Source organism: Tympanuchus pallidicinctus, unplaced genomic scaffold (genome assembly GCF_026119805.1).
Source record: "Tympanuchus pallidicinctus isolate F22 unplaced genomic scaffold, pur_lepc_1.0 scaffold27, whole genome shotgun sequence".
In the NCBI taxonomy this organism is placed as follows: domain Eukaryota; kingdom Metazoa; phylum Chordata; class Aves; order Galliformes; family Phasianidae; genus Tympanuchus; species Tympanuchus pallidicinctus.
Genome location: NW_026294744.1, coordinates 3,239,903 through 3,264,800, shown reverse-complemented (window position 1 = coordinate 3,264,800; position 24,898 = coordinate 3,239,903). Strand labels below are relative to the sequence as shown.

At 45.6% G+C, this 24,898-nt stretch overlaps 3 protein-coding genes across 3 annotated transcripts in view; 2 read left to right on the top strand and 1 right to left on the bottom strand.

The window, feature by feature from the left end:
• LOC128084424 (polycystin family receptor for egg jelly-like) overlaps positions 1-1,044 on the bottom strand; it is an 8,294-nt gene extending 7,250 nt beyond the window's left edge. The window contains exon 1 of the mRNA XM_052690442.1: positions 728-1,044. Within this exon, the coding sequence (XP_052546402.1) occupies positions 728-945 (218 nt within the window). The 5' untranslated portion in view covers positions 946-1,044. The remainder of the gene's footprint in view (positions 1-727) is intronic.
• Positions 1,039-24,898, top strand: LOC128084432 (tetratricopeptide repeat protein 38-like). The gene is given in 15 exon segments (XM_052690461.1): positions 1,039-1,222; positions 1,225-1,322; positions 2,437-2,514; positions 3,254-3,335; positions 4,104-4,275; positions 13,176-13,349; positions 14,982-15,057; positions 16,072-16,191; positions 18,941-19,000; positions 20,255-20,293; positions 20,462-20,543; positions 21,417-21,582; positions 22,463-22,622; positions 22,895-22,968; positions 23,787-24,898. Coding segments are annotated over 15 exon segments (1,644 nt in total). The 5' UTR covers positions 1,039-1,053; the 3' UTR covers positions 23,881-24,898.
• LOC128084439 (uncharacterized) lies at positions 7,633-9,133 on the top strand. Its single transcript, XM_052690483.1, has 2 exons — positions 7,633-7,772; positions 8,580-9,133. Exons 1-2 carry the CDS (start codon positions 7,673-7,675, stop codon positions 9,098-9,100), a joined length of 621 nt encoding a protein of 206 aa, XP_052546443.1. The 5' UTR covers positions 7,633-7,672; the 3' UTR covers positions 9,101-9,133.

Here is a 24,898-nt window from a genome sequence, read left to right as displayed (position 1 = left end):
ATTACTCAGCCAATGAGGAACCAGGGATGAAAGAGATCAGCGGCGGGCAATAGGGGATCAAAAATGTAACACTGTTTTGTCACAGAACCATAGAATCATAGAATCACCAAGGTTGGAAAAGACCTAAAAGATCACCCAGTCCAACCGTTCACCTATTCCCAACAGCTCCCACTAAACCATGTCCCTCAACACAACATCCAGCCTTTCCTTGAACACCCCCAGGCTCGGTGACTCCACCACTTCCCTGGGCAGTCCGTTCCAGTGCCTGACCACCCTTTCTGAAAAGTAATACCTCCTCATGTCCAGCCTGAATCTCCCCTGCCGTAGCTTGAAGCCGTGCCCTCTGCTCCCATCACTAATGACACGAGAGAAGAGGCCGACCCCCAGCTCACTACAACCTCCCTTCAGGAAGTTATAGAGAGCAATGAGGTCTCCCTTGAGCCTCCTCTTCTCCAGGCTGAACATTCCCAGCTCCTTCAGCCTCTCCTCATTAGCCCTGTATCCTGACCTCTCACCAGCTTTGTTGCCCTCCTTTGAACACGTTCCAGGGCCTCAATGTCTTTCTTGCAGTGAGGGGCCCAAAACTGGACACAGTACTCGAGGTGCGGCCTCACTAGTGCTGAGTACAGGGGAACAATCACCTCTCTGCTCCGGCTTGCAACACTGAATTGCCAAAACAACCTGCTTTCTCAGAGAAACCGTACTAGAAAATTATTTGGATACATACCGCAGTCGCAAGGTGCCATTCCCCAGGCAGGACAGCCAGCCGTCGCCGCTGCGACCTGCGGAGCCGCGCCCGGGAGCTCCGAGGCAGCTGACCGCCAGGGGCGGCGGCTGCATGCGCGGAGAGCAGGCTCGCAGGGCTAGCAGGGAAAAGGCGAGCAGCTGGAGCAGAAAAAGAAGCGTCGGCGTGGCGGCACGACGGGCGAGAGAAAGCGTCGGCATGGCGGCGCGACCAGCCGGCGGCTGCTGCTTGCGTTGCGCCAACTGTCAGCTAGCGACCTCGGAATCCTGAACGTTCTACGTGCAGACCGGTACCTGCCGCCCTCCTCCATGGCGCGGCTTGCCAAAAAACCACGTCGGCTTCGAAACGGCCCCTGGGACGGGCTGTCGAAAGGGGCCACGGACCGCACGGAGAGCGGCAGGCGGCAGCACCGCGTGGCGCTCAGCGCGGCGGGTGGATCGGCGGGGCTGCCGCGCCGAGAGGAGGACCGGCCCCGGCCCGGCCCCTTGTCGTGCGTGCTGTGGGAAGCGCGGAGTCGCTCGGGCGAAGGCTGAGAGGGGCTTGTGGGACGGCCATGGCACCGCTGAGGGACTGCAAGGTACGGGTGGGCCGGAAGGGAGCGGCGCAACGACGGAGCCGAGCCGAGCTGAGCCGAGGGGCCGTTGCGCGGCCGCAGGTGGCGGCTGTGCCCGCTGTGCCCGCGGGTCCCGCAGCTGCCGGGAGGGTGGGCGGCGAGGGCGAGCAGGTCTGTGCTTCGGCCACCGCCGCGGAAGGAGCCCGTGCTTGGGAACTGCGGCGGCTGCGGCTGGGAGGGGCGCGGGAAGCCGGGCCTGGCGCCGTGCGGCCTCGTCCGGGGTCGTCCCGAGAGGCGCTGTTTGGGGAGCTTCGCTCGCCCTGGGGCTCGGACGGCGGGCTGAGTGCTGCCCGCTTCCCTCTGGGGGAAGGCAGGTAACCCGTGAGCTGCAGCCCTGCCTCGGCTGCTCTCTCGGCGATTTTCTGCTCGCTTCTTTCTGAACTCACGCTTGCGTGTTGTAAGAAAAGGAAAAAGTTTGTGATTTGATATTGTCGAGTACTTCCAGGCGTGCAGTGTGAACTCTCCGGTACTTGAGTGGTTGGAATGTGAGCCTTTAACGAAATTTCGATGAGAAATCTTTAGAATATCGTTTTTAAAATGTCTCCCGGTCTACCTACTGGTTTTGACAAGGATGGAACTCAGTGTGTGATTAAGTTGGCAAAGGAAGCACCTGGGCCTGGGTGGTGACCAATTCGTGGTTGCGTTGCCACCCTGTGTGGGAAAGCACTGCTCTGCTGTGAGGTGCAGAAAACCAGGGCCTTCATTCAGCATGTGCCAGTTCTACATGAGGTGTGCCTGCAGCAGAGGAACTTGTCAAAAGGGAACCATAATGAGTTGAGAATCGTTCTTGCATTTGGAGGTCTGTAGGCCGTTAAGTTTTACCGTTTACAGTGTGTTGGTTCTTCCTCCCCACTGCTAACCACAGCTAATGGATTGTTGATTGTCATAACGTAATGTCACATGTAATTACGGCTGCAGAAAATGTTTCTGTGGCTGCCCAAGTTGTCTGTACAGCACAAGAACACAACAAGAAAAGGTAGTTGAAAAGCATCAGCAAATCATCGCTTTTGAAGTCTGCTGGCTGTGTGTGGGCAAGCAGGGCATGGAATAAGCAGTTCTTTTTTTGTTTATTGTGCAGGCCTGGCAGGACGCTGGACTTGGGCTGTCGACCGCTAGCAACGAAGCCTGTAAGCTATTTGATGCTGCGCTAAGCCAGGTATGACATGAAGCAAAAATAAGAGAAGGAGGGTCTTGTGCACCAAGTAGTCTTTGCTGTAGCTGACGTTTGAATTTCTGACTGTCTGGAAGATGAGAAGATGGATCTAGTTTTATCGATTGAGGAAAGAACACTTAAGCAGTCACTGCTAGTGTGTACTTGGACGCACGCCCGAGACTCTTTCCCACAGCAGAGTCAAATCTAACAGGTGAGTTGTGGTCTCAGAGGTGTTACGCTCTCGCGCATTTTCTGGGAATAGGGTGAGGAACCAGAGCCTGAGACTGAGGCTGAGTTCAGCCACTGGCTGTCAGCAGAAAACCCAGTTAGCAGGGAGCTCTGCTGAGTGTTGCAGCTGAGGGAAAAGCTTCAGCTGGTGTGCTTATCACCCCTCACACTAGAGAATCATGGAGGAGACGTATGCTGCTTAGAAACTGAAGATTGTTAGTTCTGCTGGTGGCCAGAGTACCTTAAAGAAGACATTTTCTCTGTTTTCTTCCTAAGTAAACTCAGTGTACTACGTGTAAAGATTCTCTTTTGTGTTGCTTCCTTTAACTTTAACCTGCCTGGGATCCTGGGCTACCTGATCTAGTGCCTGTTGGACTGGTTGGCAACCCTGCCAGTGGCAGGGGGTTTGGAACTAGATGATCTTGGAGGTCCCTTCTAGCCCAAGCCATTCTGTCATTGTGTGGGAGAACGAGAAGATGCCCAGTGTCGTTGGCACTGTCTGTCCCTTTTGCAGTATGCAACGTGGCGCAACGATGAGAATCTAGGAGGTATTGAAGGGTGTCTTTCCAAGTTAAAGGCTGCAGATCCAAATTTTGGTAAGTGTAACCTTTAGCTGTTTGCACGGGAAGTGCTGGATGCTACGTAAATCACTCCAAAATAATGCCTCTTGTTTATTTCCATTTAACTTTCAATGGATTCAAAGAGCACGATAGTATTGTTTGATGTGGCTCTTTTTCTGCTACAAAACAGAATTTTTCAACATAGTGACCACTGCTGGCTATGGATTTTCTCCAGGGACGATCGAGAGCTTGTGTGCCACGCTCGTAAAAATCTGCACTAGCAGCAGTGGCCTCTTGTTGGCTCTGCTGAAGTGAATCACCTGCCAACTCGCTGTGTTGTCACCCACTGTTTGGTCTCCATAAGTGTTCAGCAAGCGTCAGTAAGGTCCATAGTTGTCATTGCTTCCACGTGGAGGAATTCAGGGGCACTACTTTGCTTCATATGCACCTCCATGTTGTGGATCAGTGTAATAAAATGGGAGGTATTACTTTTGGAGCAGCCCTTCTACCCTGTTTCTTTGTGTTCGCTGTACTTCATTTTGGCAAGTAGCAACTGGTGTGTGGGGTAGAATTCTGTAATTCATCGTTAGAGGGGGGAGCAGGCTGTGGTGATGTTTCCGTGTTTTTCACTCAAGTCCTCTGTAATGCCTGTCCTGAAGGGCAATGAAAACTGGAAGCTGATGAGTCTTTGCTACAGAGGGGACCCATTTTCACCCAAGGCAACCCAACCCTCTTCATGCTCTCGTAGAGATGAATTAGGTTCATTGCTGTACTGCTCATGATGTGACTTGTTGATTTCCATAGTCATGGGACATGTCATTGCTAACGGATTGGAGCTTATTGGCACTGGAAGCTCAGTGCGGCTCAACAGAGATCTGGGCAGTGCGCTGAAAACAATGATGACGCTGTCGAGATCTCAGCCTCTGACTGAGCGGGAGAAGCTTCACGTATTGGCCTTGGACATGTTTGCCAGTGGGTAAGTGGCTGGCCCTGTGGGGAAGGGGACAGTGGCTGGTTTTGTCATTCAAGGCCTTGCTGTTGCAGCGTACTGCTGCCTTAGGCAGAAATGGGGTACTTTTCTGCATAACTCCTCGAAGGTCTAGTGTAATATAATGCAGTCCTGAACCCACACTAGCAATTCTTCAAAAGTACTTTTCACAGAATTGCAGGGGTTGGAAAGGACCCCAGAAAGCTGTTGAGCCAAACCCCCTGCAAAGGTGGGTTCCCTGCAGCATGTTGCACAGGTAGGCGTCCAGATGAGCCTTGAATGTCTCCATTAAAGGATGCTCCCCGGCCTCCCTGGGCAAGCTGTTCCAGTGCTCCTAGTGTCAGAAAGTGGAGTGGGAGATGCTAGTATCAGCAGTTCTGTAAAGCATTATTGTTCCATTCAGTACGAGGAATTTCTGTGCACTCTAGAGAAGAAACCATTCACTTTTATTGTTCATCAAACAAGTGAACATGGCTTTACCTCACGTAATTCATAGCAGAGGTAAAGAGGAAGCTACCGAAGCCCTGCTAGGGTGGGTTCAGTTCCCACTGGAACAAAGGTGTCTGTGTGCTTATGACTGTAGATTAATTATTGAACTATAGAATTGCTTAGCATGTAAAACATCTTCACGATGATCAGGCTGAGCTACCAAGTTCCGTCATTACACCAGGTTCTGCAGTGTAAATACTTCTGGGAAGGGAGGGGCTGGGACTCCACCGCTTCCCTAGGGAAGCTGTTCCACTGGCAGCCCCCTGACTGCCACCTCCTTTCAGGTAGTCCTGTCATGGTTCTATGTTTTTTTTTGTTTGTTTGTTTGTTTTGTTTTTTGTTTTTTGGGTTTCAGTATTCCACATCAAAACATCATGTAGTGTACGGGGCATTAAAGTGTCACTGCCCCAATCCCAGCTACCTATCTTTGTACATTACAGCAGTCACGGGATCTGGCCCTTCCAGGTGGGGGGGGCGCTCTCTTGCTGCCTGGCAGTGGGTGCTGGAGGGTGCTTTCCTAGCCGTTCCAAGCTTTTCAGGTTTGACTCGGTCCCGGGAACTCTCTCTCTCTCTTATCTTGTCTGATTTATTAATCTCAATTTCAATTAAATTGTATAGATTGTGTTGTCTTGTATTCCAATATTATAGTAAAATAAGTTTTCCTCCGTAGATTGTTGCCGCTGTTCTTTTCCTCCCTTCCTTCTTTCCCATTTTGTGGGACTGGGGTGGTGGGGTAGGGCAGAGGCCTGTCGCCCCTGTCATGGACGTAGATTGATCTGGTCAACTCCATGACAGATTTTTGGCGCCCAACGTGGGGCTCGCTGCTTTTTAGCTTTTTGAACGAATCTCTTTTTCTCTCTGCTCTTAGAGAGCTTCGTTAGGGAGCATTATCAGTAGTTCAGGTTTCTGTGCTGGAAAACCTGACCTTGAAAGATTAGGCGTACTGCCAGTGTTCTGGGATTTTTGTAAACTTTGAGCACTACTTAGTCTGAGTAGTGCCTTTTTTTCCTTTTTTTTCCCTCCTCTTGTTAGCTTCAATTCATTAACCCTTTTTTAGCAAGCGATGAACCCACTCGTTATTGTGGGGGTGCTGGGTAAAGGATTAAAAGCAATGGTGTTAGTCACAACCTACTGGCCAATAATCCAGTTCATAATTATGTGTTGTGGAATTGCAACCATATATAGGTACCTAATGACACTGATGGAGACACCTGTGTTTTACCTACTCTCAATGTGGTATGATTTGAACTTTGACATCTACATCCCAGAAGGAATGGCTAATTTCACAAACAACTACATCCCAAGTGGAATGGCTAATTTCACAAACAACTACATCCCAAATGGAATAGCTAATTTTACAAACAACACGATGTTCAGACCAGTCTCTGGGTTTTCTTCTCGGTTTGTCAAACGTTTTTTGAATCCTGAATTAATAGTCATGTTGATGTGCATGTCATCAGTTTTCCTGAATGTGTTCCTATGCATTCGTATTAAGGGAAAGGAGTCTCTTCCGAAACCAGAGAATGATGATTGGCAGGGAATATGGAGAGGTTTAGGAAAGGTTTTAGAAGCATGGGGACCTGCAGTGTCATGGGATTTTACTCTTGAACACCTGTGGGATCCTGAGAAACTAAGCCAGTATTTGAGTCAGGGACTATGTGGCTTACATAAATCTAAGGAGGTACAACTTATTTGGGGTTTGGCTTGTGCTTACCGTGCCCTATATAATACCATTCTGGAGAGAGAGAGTTTCCGAGCTGAGGTTCAAGCCAAAGGGGAAAATCCCCAAGTCAAATCTAATCAATCACAGGAGACACCAGTAACAATACCAGTTGCTCCTGTGGAGGGCAAGAAATGGAAACGAGTGTCTTCGCGTCTTGAACGAAAAAGAGAAGAAGAGGAGGAGGAGGTGGAGGAAGATCCAGGTGAGGGGCCCTCCTCAGAACCACCACCATCGCGAAAGGCAAAAGGGAAAACTAAGAGACGTGCAGAAGAGAGTGATGAAGAGGAAATCTCTATTACTACTTGCCAGCCTCTAAAGATGACTGAAATCCAAGGTTCAAGAAAGGAGTTTACACGGCGCCTGAATGAAACTCTTGTTTCCTGGTTGGTTCGCTGTTGGGACAATGGGGCCCATAGCTTGTCTCTGGATGGTAATGAAGCTCGCCAACTAGGTGCCATTGCTAGAGATCCAGCTATTGATAGAGGAATTAGTCGATGTTCAGATGAGGCTGCCTCCCTCTGGGAACGAGTGTTAATAGCCGTGAAGGAAAAGCATCCCTTCAAAAATGGCTTGAAGATTGCGATGAAAAAATGGGATACAGTTGAAAAGGGTATCCAGTATTTGAGGGAAATAGGCATGGTGGAAATGTTGTATGACCCTGACTTTGTTCCTAACCACCCACACCAAAACCGTGACCCTGAAAAAGTGAGGACAACGCCTGAGATATGGCAGAAACTCATGACAACAGCGCCGGACAAATATGCCGCCACACTAATGTCAGCGTGTGACAGATTCAACGAACAACAGAGAACGCCCTTAGTTTATGAATTAATTGTTACGCTCCAAAACTACGAACAATTGCTGTCCCCAATTCATGCTGCCGTTGCTGCTATATCAAGAATGATGACGGAGCAAGTGTCTCAACTGATTAACCGTGACAAACCTGTAGCAGTATCAGAGACGCTTGATGAAGATCAGGATAATCAAATGAGTCTAGCAAAGGAGCTGAAGGAGATGATGAAATTTTTGCGAGCCCACCTAACTAAAGACGAAGAACCTTCCTTCTCACGTGCACCATCAAAGATCTCAGCTGTCAGAAGCAAACGCTCTCCGGCTCAAGGGGTAATACCGCGAATTGCCTTATGGTATTACCTACGTGACCATGGAGAAGACATGGGGAAGTGGCACGGTCAACCTACTCCTGTACTACGAGCCCGGGTGAAAGAATTACAAAGCAGATCAACCACCAGTGCAGTTGCTCCAGTTACCACAGGTAATGAATAGAGGGGCCCTGCCCTCAGTCGGGGGGGGAAAGGGATAATAGAGTATATTGGACTGTGTGGATTCGATGGCCTGGTACATCGGAACCACTGAAATATAAGGCACTGGTGGACACTGGTGCACAGTGCACTCTGATACCCTCGAGTCATGAAGGAACAGAATCAATCCATATTTCTGGAGTGACCGGGGGCTCTCAAGAATTGACTGTGTTGGAGGCCGAGATAAGCCTCACTGGTAAGGACTGGCAAAAACATCCTATTGTGACGGGCCCAGGGGCCCGGGGGGCTCATGGGGTACACTAGGTATTGATTATCTCAGAAGGGGGCATTTCAAGGATCCTAAGGGGTATCAATGGGCCTTTGGAATAGCTGCTGTGGACACAGACAACATTAAGCAGCTGTCTGTTTTGCCTGGCCTGTCAGAAGATCCGTCTGTTGTGGGGCTGCTGCGAGTAAAAGAGGAACAGGTACCGATTGCTACAAAAACGGTGCACAGGCGGCAGTACCGCATCAACAGGGATTCCTTGCTCCCCATTCATAAGTTAATTCGTCAACTAGAGAGCCAGGGAGTGATCAGCAAAACTCACTCGCCTTTTAACAGCCCCATATGGCCAGTGCGTAAAGCAAGTGGAGAATGGAGGCTGACGGTGGACTACCGTGGCCTGAATGAAGTCACACCCCACTGAGTGCTGCTGTGCCGGACATGTTAGAACTCCACTATGAACTGGAGTCAAAAGCAGCCAAATGGTATGCCACCATTGACATTGCTAATGCCTTCTTTTCCATTCCTTTGGCTAAAGAATGTAAGCCACAGTTTGCTTTCACATGGAGGGGCGTTCAGTATACCTGGAACCGTTTGCCCCAGGGGTGGAAACACAGCCCGACCATTTGCCATGGGTTGATCCAAACTGTATTGGAACAGGGCAGTGCTCCTGAGCACCTGCAGTACCTTGATGACATCATTGTGTGGGGCGATACAGCAGAAGAAGTCTTCACGAAAGGAGAGCGAATAATCCAAATTCTTCTGAGTGCTGGTTTTGCTATTAAGCGAAGCAAAGTGAAAGGACCTGCCCAGGAGATTCAGTTCCTAGGTATAAAGTGGCAAGATGGCCGTCGTCACATCCTGACAGATGTGATCGACAAAATCACTGCTATGTCTCCACCCACTAGCAAAAGAGAGACACAATCTTTTCTGGGTGCAGTGGGCTTTTGGAGAATGCATGTTCCAAACTACAGCCTCATTGTAAGCCCCCTTTATTATGTGACGCGAATGAGAAATGAGTTTACATGGGGCCCTGAGCAGCAGCAGGCTTTTGAATAGATTAAACAGGAGATAGCCCGTGCCGTGGCCTGTTACAGTCCGCGCCCGTTCCGCTTCCCCAGGAGACCGCAGCTTGGCCAATTACTGAGGTGACACCAATATGATGAGCAGTAAAATGGCGTTTATTACCCGTATTAACTACCTTATATAGCTTAATTACTTCGTCTACGCCCCTAGGGGCCTACATCACACATCAATCATTAGAGCAGGGAGGGAGCTTAGCACATCAGACCCCGCGGGGGGGTCTCGCAATTTCGCAGTTGCTGACAACATCTCCCCCTCTCCATGCTCAAAAAGCATACTACAACTCGAGAGGACCCTAACCGCGTACACCCCGAAATCCCCGCTTTGCGCCTATACATGCCATTGTCCTCTCGGTTAAGCCTTGCCCCGTTACAACCCGATTCGCAAAACATCCTATCCTAATAGCCTATAATCTGTCAATTTAATAACAACCTATTTAACTTAATAATCCTAAAATCTTAAAATCTTATATCTTAAAATCTTATATAAATTCTACCTTAACGTTACAACCGTCTATTAGCCTTAAGATAAGTCTTACAAGAAACGATGCAGTGTATCCCTATTTAACACTAAATCAAGCTGGGACACTTGCTTTAACAAGCGCCATGTCTTTACATATAATATAACTATAAGAACTAAGCACAATAATATTAAACCTAATATAACAACTACTGGATGCAGTATAAAGTTAAACATTCCCGTTGCTGTGGGAGACCAACCAAAAAGAACCTCCCACCAGTGATGTTCTCCAGCCTTCATTACTCTCTCCAAGACACGATGTATCTCTTTCACGTCATGATGGATGGTGATCAAGGTCTTTTGTCCGTTATCTTTGATGCGATTTAATAGTCGATGCAGATCATCATGTTGTAGAAGCTTCCTTACTAAGGCGAGATTCATTCCAATTAGCGCTGGACGCAAAATCAGAAAATGACTCAGAGGGGCCCTGCTTTATGTCTGCCCACGGAAGCACAGGTTCCGCAACCTTAGCTAATTCTCACAGGGCTTGAAGAGCTGCAACTGTAACGGCTGCCAGCTCTCCTGCTCTGAGCATAGCTGCTTGGCCCTCCGGGGATCCCACCATTCCATCTGCCCGGCCCTGGAGACGTGCAAGATTAGTTCTATCGCCTCTGCGCTGGCCGTTGGCTGGATGGTGGGGGTCACGGGTGGCAGCAGCCACCACAGCTTCAAGTAATCTATCCCATTCATCATGCCACAGGGTGTATTGTACGGGCTCAAGAATAACATGCATAAGGTTCACCACATCATATGGCAAAAGACTAGAAGCCATAAGAGCTTCCACTGCTGCCATAGTGACAGGGGAACGCAGGCCTTTGCTCTTAACTAAATCCGCAAGACGAGTAACCGCTTTGGAATCCAGAGGAATCCAAGCTGGACCCTCTGGTCTCATCACCACTGGCAAAGTGAGAGCGACACCTGCTGGATCTGCAGCCCGTATGTCCTCCCTCACTCGAGCCCAGTCAGCGAGGGTAGGCGGGCCCCATGAAGCTGTCGATACGGGACCACGCCCCTCCTGGGCAGACCCTGAGGCCATCTCCGTCGGAACGCCCCCCCCACAGCAACGCTGTGCGGGACAATCCACGCCCCGTGGGGAGTGGCTGCAGCAGCAGGCAGAATCGGACAGTAGGTGAGTCCCGCCCCCACTGTCGCATTCCACAGGTGGTATCACAGCTCCCCCAGACATCTCTCCTTTCTCAAGGACCCTCTTATCAACTGTGCTAGAAGTTGTACTGCTTTCCTCCACCGGCCCCCCTTCCCCGTTATCTTTACAGGGCTTAAGTGAAGGATATATGCTGCGAGCCGGGTACGGAGGTGGGTCCTCCTTTTTATGGTATGACCGCTCCTGCTTCACTTCGTTCTTCTTTATCTCCAGGGTTGTTGTTTCTGGTGGGGCCGAAGGAGTCAGCGCCATCTTGCCCTCCGGCGAATCTGTAGGGGAGACAAGACCCCCCCCTGGCCCTAACCCCAGCAGCTCCTTAGCACGGTCACCTGCGATCTTCTCCTCCTTCGCTTTCTTAAGAGCTATTAAAATCAATCCCCACACCTTAAACTCTGCTGCTTTCTGAGTAAGCATTGCCCTCTGTGAGAGAGCGGCAGTAAACGAATCCCATTTATCAGAATCATATAAGTCAGAAGGGGATGATAATAGCCCCTCCTTCTCCAGCAACGAAAGCGTTGCCGAAATCTCCTTCTTAGAAGGAACATTTTTCCCGCAATAAATTTTGCATGCATGTAAAATCACCTTTATAACGGCTTCCATAACGCCTCCGGCCGAGCGTACACCTGGCCTCTTCTGGCGTCTTTCCCCTAGCGTCCTAGGGGGATCTTGGCTCCTTTTCCCGAGCCTCCCGCCTGACGAGGAGTAATGGCCACCTCCTCCCCGTCCCCGGGCTTCCACTATTCCGCAGATTTGAATTTACCGCCACTGCAGTGGGCTCCTGCTTCCGGCAGACAGCTGACTCACTCCCAGGGATCACGTCGGGGTCACCACATGTTACAGTCCGCGCCCGTTCCGCTTCCCCAGGAGACCGCAGCTTGGCCAATTACTGAGGTGACACCAATATGATGAGCAGTAAAATGGCGTTTATTACCCGTATTAACTACCTTATATAGCTTAATTACTTCGTCTACGCCCCTAGGGGCCTACATCACACATCAATCATTAGAGCAGGGAGGGAGCTTAGCACATCAGACCCCGCGGGGGGGTCTCGCAATTTCGCAGTTGCTGACAACTGGGCCAGGCCAGTACGGATGGGACAAGGTATAAAGAATATCCTCTATACTGCTGCTGGAGAGAACGGTCCCACTTGGAGTTTGTGGCAAAGAGCCTCAGGAGAGACCCGAGGCCGACCCCTGGGATTCTGGAGTTGAGCCTACAGGGGGTCGTAAGAGGGCTACACTCCAAATGAGAAGGAGATCTTAGCTGCTTATTGAGGGGGTTCGGGCTGCTTCTGAAGTAGTCGGTACTGAAACACAGCTCATTCTGGCACCTTGACTGCCAGTGCTGAACTGAATGTTTAAAGGAAAGGTTCCCTCCACCCATCATGCTACTGATGCCACTTGGAGTAAGTGGATTGCGCTGATTACACAACAAGCACAGCCGCTGCTCTTTTCCTCCCTTCCTTCCTTCCCATTTTTGTGGGACTGGGGTGGTGGGGGAGGGCAGAGGCCTGTCACCCCTGTCACGGACATAGATTGATCTGGTCAACTCCGTGACAAGACCCCTTAGCCTCTTCCCAACAGAACAGCCTGTTCCCTCTCTTGCTCCAGAAATGTCTTGTTTTGCAGTCCTTTGACTTCGTTGCTCTTCTGTGACCGTGTTCCAGCAACTCGGTATCATTTTTGTAGTGAGAGGCCCAAAAGCGAACTCAGTAGTCAAGGTGCAGCCTCCCGATTGCTGAGTATGGGCCCAATCCTTTTCCTCCTCTCATTGACCACACTATTTCTGATGCAGGCCTGGATGCCATTGGCCTTGCTGGCTGCCTGGGCACACACTGCTGGCTCACATTCAGCTGGTTGTCAGCCAGCAGCCACCGCCAGCTCTTTTTCTGCTGAGCAACTTTGCAGCCACTCGTGCCCAGGTCTGTACCACTGTATGGGGTTGTTGTGACTCCAGTGTAGGACTGGGGGCTTAGCCCTGTTGAATGTCATGCAGTTGGACTTAGCCCTTTGATCCAGCCTCTCCAGATCCATCTGCAGAGCCTTCCAGCTCCCAAGCAGGTAGCAGCAGATCTCTCTGTCCCAAGTTCACGTTCAATCTCGGGAAAATCTTCATGGTTCGAGCTTGTCTCTTTTGCCTTGCCTTTTGCAGCTTTTGTAAGAGTACTTCTCATGTGATTTCCCAGTAAGTGCCCTGCTTAAACACTGTCATTGTTTCTCAAAGGAAAACACAAACGTAACTAAAATTTGTTCAAGAAGAAAAAGGCATTTGTTGTTGAATCTTCTCTTTTTCAGAATAGGAGGAGTTTAGAACTGACAGCAGGGGCAGGTATGCATGTCCTCTTTCAACGTTTAAAATTCTTGTTTATAGACAGCTTCCAAAAGCTTGTGATGTATGGGAACAGATTCTACAGAACCATCCGACTGACTTGCTAGCCCTCAAATTTTCCCATGACACTTATTTCTACTTAGGATATCAAATACAAATGCGAGATTCTGTTGCTCGTGTTTTTCCTTTCTGGACACCCGACGTTCCTCTGAGCAGGTAGGTCATGCTTCACTTTCAAAATTGCTCCGTATCTGATGTATGCCTACTCTTTTGTTTTCGGTTCAACACATCTAAATAATAGGATTTGTTAGAAACAGGAGTGCAGACAAGATTAACAGCTTCTAGATGAAGTTGAGTGAATTATGGGTGACGCCAGCTCGATCATCTCCCCCGCATCCCTGCTGACACTGTTAGTGAGGTTGTTCTGTTCAGTTTTCAGGAGTGAGCAGTGGCTCACTCAGTGACTTTTGCTGTCAGATAAGGCTCGTGTCATGTAACGCCTAAGATGGAATGGTGCACTCACTGCAGGCGGGGGCAAAATGCCCTCAGGCTCTTGTGTGCCCCTTTCCTTTTTTCCTTTTTTTTCCTGTGTACCTCAATATGCAGGACAGAATGCTATTCTCTTCCACAAACAGTGAAGACAGTGTGAGCTGAATATTAAGCTAGTAATGAAGCTATGGCATCGCGCAGTCTCACGGCTCAGAAGGCAGTGTCATTTTTCCCTCAGTGTCAGCTGACGAAAATGTGAAATCCTTTGTTGTTTTTATGTACTATTTATGCTAATGTCGTTTGTTGGGAAGGTTGGACTTAGCAGTTTGGACCGAGCTTTAGTAAAATTTTTTTGGCACAGTTCTACCAAAGTGCAAACTCTTATCCACTTAATTGGGTACAATTAAGGAGCATTAATCCCAGGAGCCTGTAACAGCCCAGTTTCTTTGGGCCTTTATTGCTTAATGATGCAACCTTTGCCACATTGCATTAAGGTACTTGCGTACAGTGGACAGTGAAGAAAGTGTAGATGGCTGCAGTCATATGTGTTACTTTTGAGATATTCAGGTAACTTTGGTGGCAGCACTTTCTTACTTCTGAGCACCTGATTTTTCATTTTTACAATTGCTCTGTGCAACTCTTAATTCCAGCGTATCCAAAAGGGTAAATGTCAGCAGCTCTTAAATTATTGGTGGTATGCTTCTTGTCACTGATTGCTGTGATGGCTTTTTTGAGCCTCCCCTTTCCTACGAGGAGTAGCTCATTGTTCTGTACTCTGCAAGCTTGAATCCTGTGAGTCCTATAACAGCAATGTGGTTTGCCACCGCCACCAGCAGCAGCCTGACAGTGGATGTCTTTCGCTTACAGCCTAGTGGGTTGAAGGAGCTGGAGTAGTCACTTTCACAAACCAGAGTGTGTGTTGACACACTCCCACTCACCACATTTGAAATGTAAATCTGAAGTCACTTGTGGATGATTTCTGTTTCCCTTGTTGGTAAAATTCAAAGTTGAATTTGAAAAATGGCACGACAGTGGTTGAGACTAACTACAGGAATGGAGACACTGAGTCTAAATATTGTCTCCATTATCTACAGTTCAGCATTGGGAAAATTGTGTTCCCAGTTCCATGTTATGCTTCGGGCCATGCAATTAGTTTTTAGAATATCTGTTGGGCATGAGGGAGGGTTGGTCTTTTGTTAAGTACACACATTTATAATAGGTAGGCTGTGAGCTCTTCCTATTGGTCAGGAAATACATTGCAAGGACTGGTTTTAGTTAAATGCTGTTTCTAGTATGTATTTCATTCCTTGCTTAAATCTAGTTCTGAATGAGTGAAGTGTTCTTTTCTGTTTTGCTTAGCTACGTGAAGGGCTACTATGCTTTTGGACTCATGGAATCAAACTTTTTTGATCGTGCAGAGAAGCTTGCCCGTGAGGTAAACTGCCCGTTCTTGATGGTGAAATGTTTTCAGAGTTGTTAGTCATGTGCTCCCTATCTCTGAGTGATGTTTTGCACAAATGCTGTAAACTGACTCTTCGTTATTGCAATTTTTAGTAGAAGTAGGAAAGAGCTACTGGAAATGCTCAGTTTCATAGGAAACTGTTAATAACTATCCCTTAGTAGGATTCCTTCGTCTATGCCTTTTGCTGCATCCCCCTAAGTGTAGCTGGCTGTTAATTTCTAGTAAAGAATGTTAAATTGATTTATTGTAATCTGCTCTTGACAGTTCATTCTGTTTGGGTTCCCTCTCTTGGGTTCCCTTTTTTTTCTTTTTTCCAGACACATAGTCACGGATTAGTGAGCAGCTGAGTGTACAGTGTTCCTGGGGATCAAAATTAGTCTGCATATGCCCTTTTTATAACGACAGTAGTTGTGTTTGATCTTCTGCAGTCTTCAGGATTATTGCTGTTGCCTTGTGGTCTTGGATGGAGTTGATCTCTAATGGGTGTCTTGGCAAGGTTCTGTTGCATCAGGGGCAGATGAAACTGCTACTCACTAACCTTACAAAATGGCTAAGATACTGTGGCAATTGGAGCAAGAAGGAGTTATTTACTCCGTATTCAGTTCTGGCTGTGGTCTTGAAGAAAAAAGCACTTGCTTGCAAGGAACTGTTGTAGACTGTATTATGCCTGTGCATGCAACTCTCTCATGGCCAGTTCTGACGTATGTCTGTGGAATGAAATGTTGTTGGATAAGCTTCATTGAATCCTGCATTCTGAAGCTGTTTTGCACATGTTCACCTCTGTGCAGTAGAATTCAGGAAATTAACCAGAAAACTTTTTCTTCCTTTCTGTCCAAATCAGTCTTTCAGGTGTAGCTGGTTGGAGCAGGCCAGGGTTGTACCTAACATCCAGCCAGTAGAATTAATCTCTTGTTTCCCTGTCACCAGTAATAAATGGTTATTTGCCAGTTTGAGAGAATCATCACGTTTTCCTTTTTTCACTCATAGGCTTTGGATATAGAGCGGACAGATGCGTGGTCTGTTCATACTGTAGCTCACGTAAATGAAATGAAAGCAGAGGTGGAGAAAGGGTTGGCGTTCATGAAGGAAACAGAAGACAACTGGAAGGTAAGCTTTGTCACAGCATCTCTGAAAAATATCTTTGTAGGTCGTCTTTGCCTGCTCCAGCCAAGTCCTGCAGTTCTTCATCTCATTCCTTTCTGCCTGTGTATGTGTTACAAGCAATGCAAGTTTCAGAAATGAGTAGAAGGCTTCACTTGAGGTGCTGTTATCCATGCTGATTTTGAAGCAAGAGGCAGAAAAATGTCCATTCTGAAAGGCACGTGCTGTGGACCACTTCAAGCCATCTTTACTGAGATTACTCGGATGCCAAATTGCACACGAGTTGGGAAGCGTTCATGCAGTGTGTCCTCTCTCAATGCCTTATGTTAGCTGGGAGTATTGTTTAAGTAAAACAACACGCTGCTTTTCAACAAGAGTGTAAGTTGTACATGCACACACCATGATGTTTTTGTGACATAAAGCCATGGTCACTGCTGGCAGATGTGGCATCAGATAAAACTTTGCTGTGATTATTATGGTTCATTGATATGCACATGTTCATAGCAGCAAAGTGGGCAATTATATTTTCATATGCCTTTTGCTTAGACTGTGAATCAGACGTCAGTACCAAAAATGACCAAAGATGAGCTGTGAAATAACACATCAAAAACACACAGTTCAGAAAGCTCGTGTAATTAGTTTGTTCTTGTGGTTGGTTTTGGGTTTGGTTTTTTTTTTTGGTGTTTTTGTTTGTTTGTTTCTTTGTTTGTTTTTGTAGTTTGGTCAGTTTTCTTTGCTTCTGGATCTGAAAGGCTTCATATGTCAACTGTAAGAAAATAAAAGAGAAATGATGCTTCTGTCTCTTTACTAGTCTTCTGAAGTTGCTTTGTGTGTCTGACTAGTTTGTTATATAGAAAAACATTGTATTGGACAGCTTAATTAGTCTGTTATGTGGTCCTTTGCTGCAACTAAACCTTAATTTTTGTTTGTGATGTACAGCCTGTTTTTTCCTGACCATTACCCGTGAAGCAGGTAATATAGTAATGTTCAGAGCAGGAGCTTGTGTGGTTTGCTGTTGAGAGAAGTCCCAGGAAATTATTTCAGTCAACTGAGGTCATCATTTCTCCTCACCCTAAGAATAAGGCCGGATAATGAGACTAGATGGATGGTTTACTTTTCAGGTGTTTTTAATCTGTTCAGATATCAAGCTTAGATGTGCAAACAACCATCTCTTGAGGTTCATATCTGTCATGTCTTTAGAAGGCATCTCATCCTTTGACACAGTACTTTTAATGACAGTTTGGGTGGCACCTTCAAAACCACCAACAACCATTTTTGAAATGGCTCTGTTTTGGACTCTGTTTCTTAAAATAGTTCCATGTCTCTATCATTTATAGCCTTTATATGAATCAAACAAAATGTGGAATAAAGCAGAAGTAGAATTGTCTGATATATCCTCTTGCCTGGTCCAGTATAGTTAAGACTTATAACAACTGACGTTGTCATAATAAGGCTTATAATAGCTGACGTTGTCATACTGAAACGTATATATTCACTTATGCAATATTTTTCATTTTAGCCATCCTGAAGCCAGTTAAGATGTAACCATGTGGAAGAAAGCAGAGCTCTCTAAAGCCTTAACTATAGTTGCTTGTTTTTGGAGTGATCAATTTTCTAATGATTGGGATTACCTATCTGTACTGCCAGAGTATTTGGGCTCTACTTGTTGCCCATTTCTCATTTAGCAATTTAATCTCATTCAGAACTCCAGGTCAGCAGCAGAAGAGGGGTTTTGTTTTATTCAGTGAATATCCCATACTATTATTCATATGTTGTTTGGTATGTTCATACGATAGTAAACGTGGTATGATCAGATTTAGGCCTAACACTTAACTTTTGAGCTGCTGCTGTTGATTTTGTGGTGTAATATTAAACAAGGAAAGATTCCTACAGGACTTACTGCAGCTCGAAAAAGTTCTGACATTCACTGGGTATCTTTATGCTTCCTGCAATTGAAGCACTTGCCAGCATGATAATGAAGATGCTTTTTTTACTTGTGAGTAGATTAAATTTAACTACTGTGTTGAGGGAGAATGAGAACAGAAAAACTTTCTGGTATTTTGGTTTTTCCCTTAAGGATAATGGAATTATATTCCTGTTTGTCTATTTCCAGCTTGCTCACAACAGTTAACAGCAATTACATTGCCTCGAAATACGGGCTAGGAAAGAGCATTTGAGCTCCTGGCGTCAGCTGGGAAGTATGGTGCGAGGTTGGTAATGGTCAGGGAATATTCATCTCATCTGAGGAACTGCCCACGTATCTGGTATCTATTTTGTGGTCAGTAGTAAGACATAAGTTTGAGAAGTGATCACTCAGTCTGAGATGGAAATCTAGGTGAGTAGGAGGAATGGCCCTCATAAGGTGGGCCTTTCCTGCACACTGTCCAGCCACATTGCTTCAGTCAAGACCCTTACATGTTAGATGAGACAAATCTTACTCTTGTGATAGACAGTTTGTGGATTTTTTTCCGAAGGAGTGCTGCAAAAGGGTGAATTCTCCTGAGGCATCCAAGCGCAGTTCTTCTCTGCAAAAAGACTTGGGGAAACTTTGGTTTTTGTAGTGTCTGCCTGAATTGGAAAGGAGCGAGTGTAAGAGTGAGAGATTTCATGTAGGCCAGCAGATGTGAAGTTCTTGTCTGTCCTGTCTTTTGGAGCACTCGGCAGTTGAAGAGGAAAACCGAAATCCGCCTAGGTATGTTGAGATGAGAAGTTATTGTGTAAACCATAACATTTCTCTCCTTTTTCTTTTTTGCAGGGCAGTGATATGCTTGCTTGCCACAATTACTGGCACTGGGCTTTATACTTTATGGAAAAGGTATGAGATATTTTCGTACTGATGATTTACGGTCCAGACAGAGGATTCATCCAATGCTAGTTAAAAGGCAGTCCTAGCATGTATAGGGATTTGTAGGTTATTTCAAGGGATGCTGTTATAAAATAGCACAGTGATGTTTTTACTGGATAGTCCTGTAGTACCATTATTTTGGCAACTTTTAATTACACCGAACAAAGATCCATCATCTTTGCTGGAATGTTGAAGGATTGCTGTGAAATAATCTCACTGATTACACCTGGCACGATTATTTGATGGATATAAGAACTTGGATCACCTATTTTTAGAAAACAAAATTACAGAAAGTTCTCTTCAAATTCAGTGCAAAGCTGCTGACCTCAAAATTGACTGACTGAAACAAGACACTAATCTCTGTAGTTCAATCTCTGTAATTCAAGTGATTTAGGATCTAGTGAAACTCTTTAGTAACGATTGCAACTTGCCCAGCATATCAGGTTGCAGTGCAGAATTTCCTTGGAGTTCATAATGCTTAGCACTGGTCACATTTGTCTCCTTAATGAATTGAGCCCAATGTCATTGCAGAGGTGCCGTCCTTTGGTCAGAACACAGTGTCAGTTGTTTATGCTTCGTAGTAATGACATAGAAAGCATAGCTCTCAACAGTAGTTGAGGATTCTGAAAGGAAGATGAGAAAGAGATGAAACCTCATCTTTCTCCCTTGTGTGGAACACGCACCAGTATTTGTTCTCATTATTGAAAGCAAATTAAATATACTGGCTATTTTAGCTAGTACATCCTGCTTTATCTCACAATCTCAATCAGTTGTTTATGCTTCATAGTAATGACATAGAAAGCATAGCTCTCAACAGTAGTCTAGTACCTTGTTTGTTTTGCCACCTTCTGTCCATACAGATCTTTTTTACAGCTTGCTTAAGAAAGTGCATGTTTTATGAAACAGTATTTTTTTGCAAAGAATCCTGAAAGAAAGATGAGAAAGAGATGAAACCTCATCTTTCTCCTTTGTGTGGAACACGCACCAGTATTTGTTCTCATTATTGAAAGCAAATTAAATATACTGGCTATTTTAGCTAGTACATCCTGCTTTATCTTGGTCTTTCTTTCTTTTTGTTCTTTTTTTCTTTTTGTTTCTGAAGTCAGGAGACAATGATGTAATGTTATGGCATTTCTTAATTGTATTTATATCTTTGGTTGCTACCCATCACTCTTGCTTAGTCTTCCAGAATATTAATCACATGGTCCTTGTTTGCTTTTACAGGGGGAACATGAGGCCGCTTTGACAATTTATGACAACCATGTGAGTAGGAGCCTTTTATATTTATTGAAGGGCATGCTGCAGATTGTGATATGTGTTTTCTTCCTTCTGCAAGAAATTGAAACCTACCATGATTTTGTGCAGTGCATGTAAGTTTAATTATCTGAGTAAGTTCCTGGTAATACAGCTTATGAGCACTTGTGATTACAGATAGCTCCCAGGCTCCTGTCGGGTAGAAGCATGCTGGATTTAGTAGATAGCTCTTCGATGCTGTACAGGCTTCACCTGGAAGGTATGATATCCAACTGTAATTCTTTTTAAACAGTAAGGGGAACGGTTTTCTTTTTGTCTCCCCCTCCAACACACACCCTGGCATGTCAGAAAAGTGTTTGAAGACACTTAGAGAGCAAGCTTGGTCAGTGTTGCAGAAGAAATCTTGCCATTCTGCTCCTGAGAAAAGCCCCAGTGTGATATTTATAATAATAAGCTGAATTGGTTTGGGTGGAATAGAGTTAGTATCTCATTCAGCTTAAGCTAACATGGGTCACGTATTTATTTATTTCAAAGTTCAGCTTACATTGTCCCTGGAGATGTGAGGATGAAAAATCAAGTATGTTAGCCTCTAAAAAAGCTATAGAGCTTTCTCTAAGCAAATTTCAAATTAAATACTTCATATTTTGATATTGATTAGCCTCTGGCTTTTGTGTACTTCTGTAACTCATTGGCATTTCTTGTTACATTTTCAAAGCTAAAATTTGTATTCCTGAACAAGGCAAAGAGGAGTAACTTTACTTGTATGCTACTGAAAGACCAATGGTGTATTGGGTTTATTTATGAAATTCATCTTATGACTCTGCGTTATTTGATTGCTGTGGGTGAATTGGAATGAACATCATCTCCAGGCAGATGGTAGCAATCTCTTAAAGAAGAGAGATCCTCCCATAATGCAATCTAGAGTATTGGTGATAAATTACTGACAGTCAGTGAACCCTTTGCCCGGATAAGGCAGGCAGTAACTAAACATTGCAGTATAATTTTGCCACGTCAGAGACTGTGTTTTTGAGTTCAGTAGCAGTGCTATCCATGGCACATGATGCTGATACATACTACTAAGCAATGCTCTTGCCCTTGGTGTTGTTATTTAAATAATATCTTTTACTGATAGGTGTGAAGCTTGGAGACAGGTGGGACAATGTCCTGAAGCGTGCAAAGCAGCACAGCAAAGACCACGTTCTTCTTTTCAATGATGCACACGTGTTGATGTCCTCCCTTGGAGCCAAAGACCACAAAACTACGAATGAGCTTTTAACAACTCTTCAAGAACTTGCCAAGTAGGTTACGTGAACTAAAGTACTGTGTTGAATAAATATTTTGGCCTCTGAGCATCTGAGGGATGCGGAAGTGATGCAGAAGTGTTCCCACACGCTCCTCTCTGCTTTGCTGCCTCCCTGGGTGAGGCCTGGTTTAAATAGAGCAGTGTCCATTTAGGTCATCTCTGTAATTCTTTTTGTGAGTTGATGTCGAGAGGAGCTTCTGTTCGTGGTAAGCAAGAATCTCTTGTGTTTGTCACAGCCACTACGGAACGTTTGCCTTGTATTTTCTTGCTGTGTGTTCGTACTAAGTTACGTAATGTGCAGCGATAAAGGATTTCACCTGTAGAACAATACGGACACTGTGCAGTGTGCCAGCTGTCTGTGCTGGTTCTTTCTGCTCTGTTTTAAAAGAAAGTAACAGTTAGCTGGTAGTGAGACTGTCATAGTCCCTCTCTGGGAAATTGGTTTCTAAGCAGTGCTGGAATAGTTCTTGAGAATTTTGCTTTCGAGTTCATTTACTTGCATGAATCGTGCATTGAAGCTTTTCAACTTAACAGCGTTGTGTTTTTCACTCACACCTTGATCAGATTTAAAATCAGTGCAGAGTTCTCTGATGACTGATGAGTAATGATGGAATCCTAGAGTCACAAGGTTGGTAACAACATATAAGATCTTCTAGTGATGGTCTCTCATCACCATTGCCACCACAAGCACTACACCATAATAGAAAGGTGCAAGTAAAATAACCTCAGCAAAAGTAACCGTGTAAGTATGGTACCTGAAATATCACGCTTGGTTGACTCAGAAGTAATTCTGTCTGCAGGCAGTTCCAGGCTGGCATTAAATATGCGTATTTCTGATTTGATTTATGAGAGTTAATCACTTTCTCGTTGTACAGAGAACCTGGCGAAGACCACGAGCTTTCTCTGGCTTCCAGTGTGGGGTTGCCATTACTGCAGGCTTTGGTGGAGTTTGAGAATGGGAACTGTGACAAAGCTGTCGATCTGCTGTACCCGATCCGTTACCAACTGATCCAGCTAGGAGGCAGTAATGCTCAGGTAAAGGACATCAACAGAAGATGCGACCCGAGATGTGACTCGGTCCACTTTCAGTAGCCTCCCTTAGGTGCTTTCATTATTAAGAGCCCTTGATTCCTGGAAAAGGGAACAAGCGAGCTGTGCTTGTGACTGAGTCCTGTTTGCCAGCACTTACCAGCAGTGTCAGCTATTCAAGGTGCCAAGAGGAAAACTTCACTTGGGGGCTGTTTTGTAAGCAGCAGTACTTTCTCGGTTACTTACTAACTTAGCTCTTGACTCACTTCTTTTTTCAGAGGGATGTTTTCAGCCAGCTGTTGATTCATGCTGCTTTAAATTGCAAATCCCAAGCCAAACAAAACCTCGCTAAGTGAGTATTTTTCCTGGTAATTTTTTCTTTCTGTGGTGACAGGACTGTTTTAAAGTCAGGATGTAGCAGAGTAGCTCCAAACAACTGCGTCCGTGCTGAAATTACACGCAAGCATTCGCGCTGAATGTAGTAACACTTAACTAAGATGAGAAGCGCAGTAGCTGTCTGTTCCAGAAGGGCAGTCTTACAGTATGGATGATTCGTTTGTGTTTGTTGAAGGGCAGTTGACTTTCAGATGTTCTGTCTTACCCTGTGGCATCTTGCCGCTTGGTTGTGTACTTAATGGACTCCTAAGGTTTGGTGACCTGCTGGAAATCAAGGTTATCCTCATGCTAGCAGCTGTTTTCCTGGCAAATAGGATGAACAGATTCTGATATGCCTGCTTGCTTTTGTGCAAATCACAAGAGTTTTGTTTAGTAGAAATCATAGGTGTTCCTCATTGTCCTGCTGAGAGTTCTGTTTAAATTTGTTAACTGAGCCTGCTGTGCACTTAAAGGAACGCCTGTCTCCTCAGGACAACGTGAAGCCTTGCCTGTTTGCCTCTTGAAGTCTTTTTGAAACACGAGTAGTAGATAGAATATCAGAACGACTGTTGTGTGCCCTCTGCGTGCTGGTTTTCAGTCTGTGTCAGTGCTGGAAAGAACTCTTCTGCCTGATCTGACTGCCAAGGCCAGATGTTTTCAGTGAAGGAAATCAAGAGCAGGTCTTTAGGTGTTGTCTTCCTGCTCTTGTAGGGCTGTTGCTGAGAGTCTTATGGGAAAAGCGATGTGCTCAGTGACTTTCTTCCCGTTTTCCTGCTACTTCTTCTCCTTTTTCAGGTGCCTCCTGAGAGAGCGTGATGTGATGAGACCAAATTCACCAATGACAGAGCGACTCATAAGGAGGGCAGCGGCTGTTCATTCAGTGGCATAAATCTGTCCTCACTGCTAGCAATAAGCTCATCAATCGAAGTCTGGGTGCTTTGGGTGGAGGGATGCAGTGCTGTAAAGCATGCTGGAGAATCCCTAGGAGCGAGAGATCTGATGACAGCTGACTTGGAAGATACAACCTGAAATGCAACAGCTTTAAATCCTGGATGATTCCACTAGGAAATTAGAAGATTACCTGCTTGTAATGCACAGCTACCTGAATCTTCCTGGGACACCGTTTTCTAGTAGAGTTTCTGTGCAGCTCCCTCTGAGCGTGCTCATATTCAGTACAGTAGCAATGCCAGGCTTTCAGTCCTTCATTGGCCCAGTTTGTTACTTCGTGAAAGTATGTTAAATAATCAGTAAACTTTCCAGACAATTCAAACGTTTATGTTACAGATTTAGACACACACCTTTTGAGACAGATACATACATGTAAGCACGCTTAATAAGAAATTTATTTAGTGGTAAGGAAATTATGACTATCAGCAGGTGGGGGAAGAGGGCTTAGTGCAAAATTATTATGGTACATAGTTGCAGACTTCTTGGAGACAGCGTGGCTCATGTGTTAGCTGGTCGGTAAAAGGAAAAAACAGAAAGAGCAGGTAAAAGGAGTTCTCTTCAGCAGGCACTGAGAACAGGAACGCTACAGAACACTCAATGGCCCCCTCTCTCTACATTCTGGAAAAATAAGTAATAATAAATTAAAAAAAAAAATCTTTAGCCATCCCATGGTTTGCACTCTTTATGGCATGTTTGGTTCAGTGACTTTTTGGCAGTAAAAGTTCTGTTTCAACAAAAAAGGGCAGTGCAAAGGTAATGCACAAGCTAGAAAGTTTCTTGTTCACTCTTGACTGCTTTAAAGAACCTGATCTTAAAGAGCAGCTTTAGTAATAATATTGCTAACCAACAAGATAACCTTTGCTGTAATGGCCAGTGAGAAAGTGAGCAAGTATGTAGAACCACTGACAGCCCCCTGTCATGTTATTTGCTCAAGTAGCAATAAATTTCTCCTTTCTGGA

Excerpts from the sequence above, each read along its gene's own strand:
- LOC128084439 (XM_052690483.1), top strand. The coding sequence starts at position 7,673 with ATGGGGAAGTGGCACGGTCAACCTACTCCTGTACTACGAGCCCGGGTG. Across the intron at positions 7,773-8,579 it reads AGTTGCTCCAGTTACCACAG|AATGTAAGCCACAGTTTGCT; the intron begins GTAATGAATAGA and ends CTTTGGCTAAAG.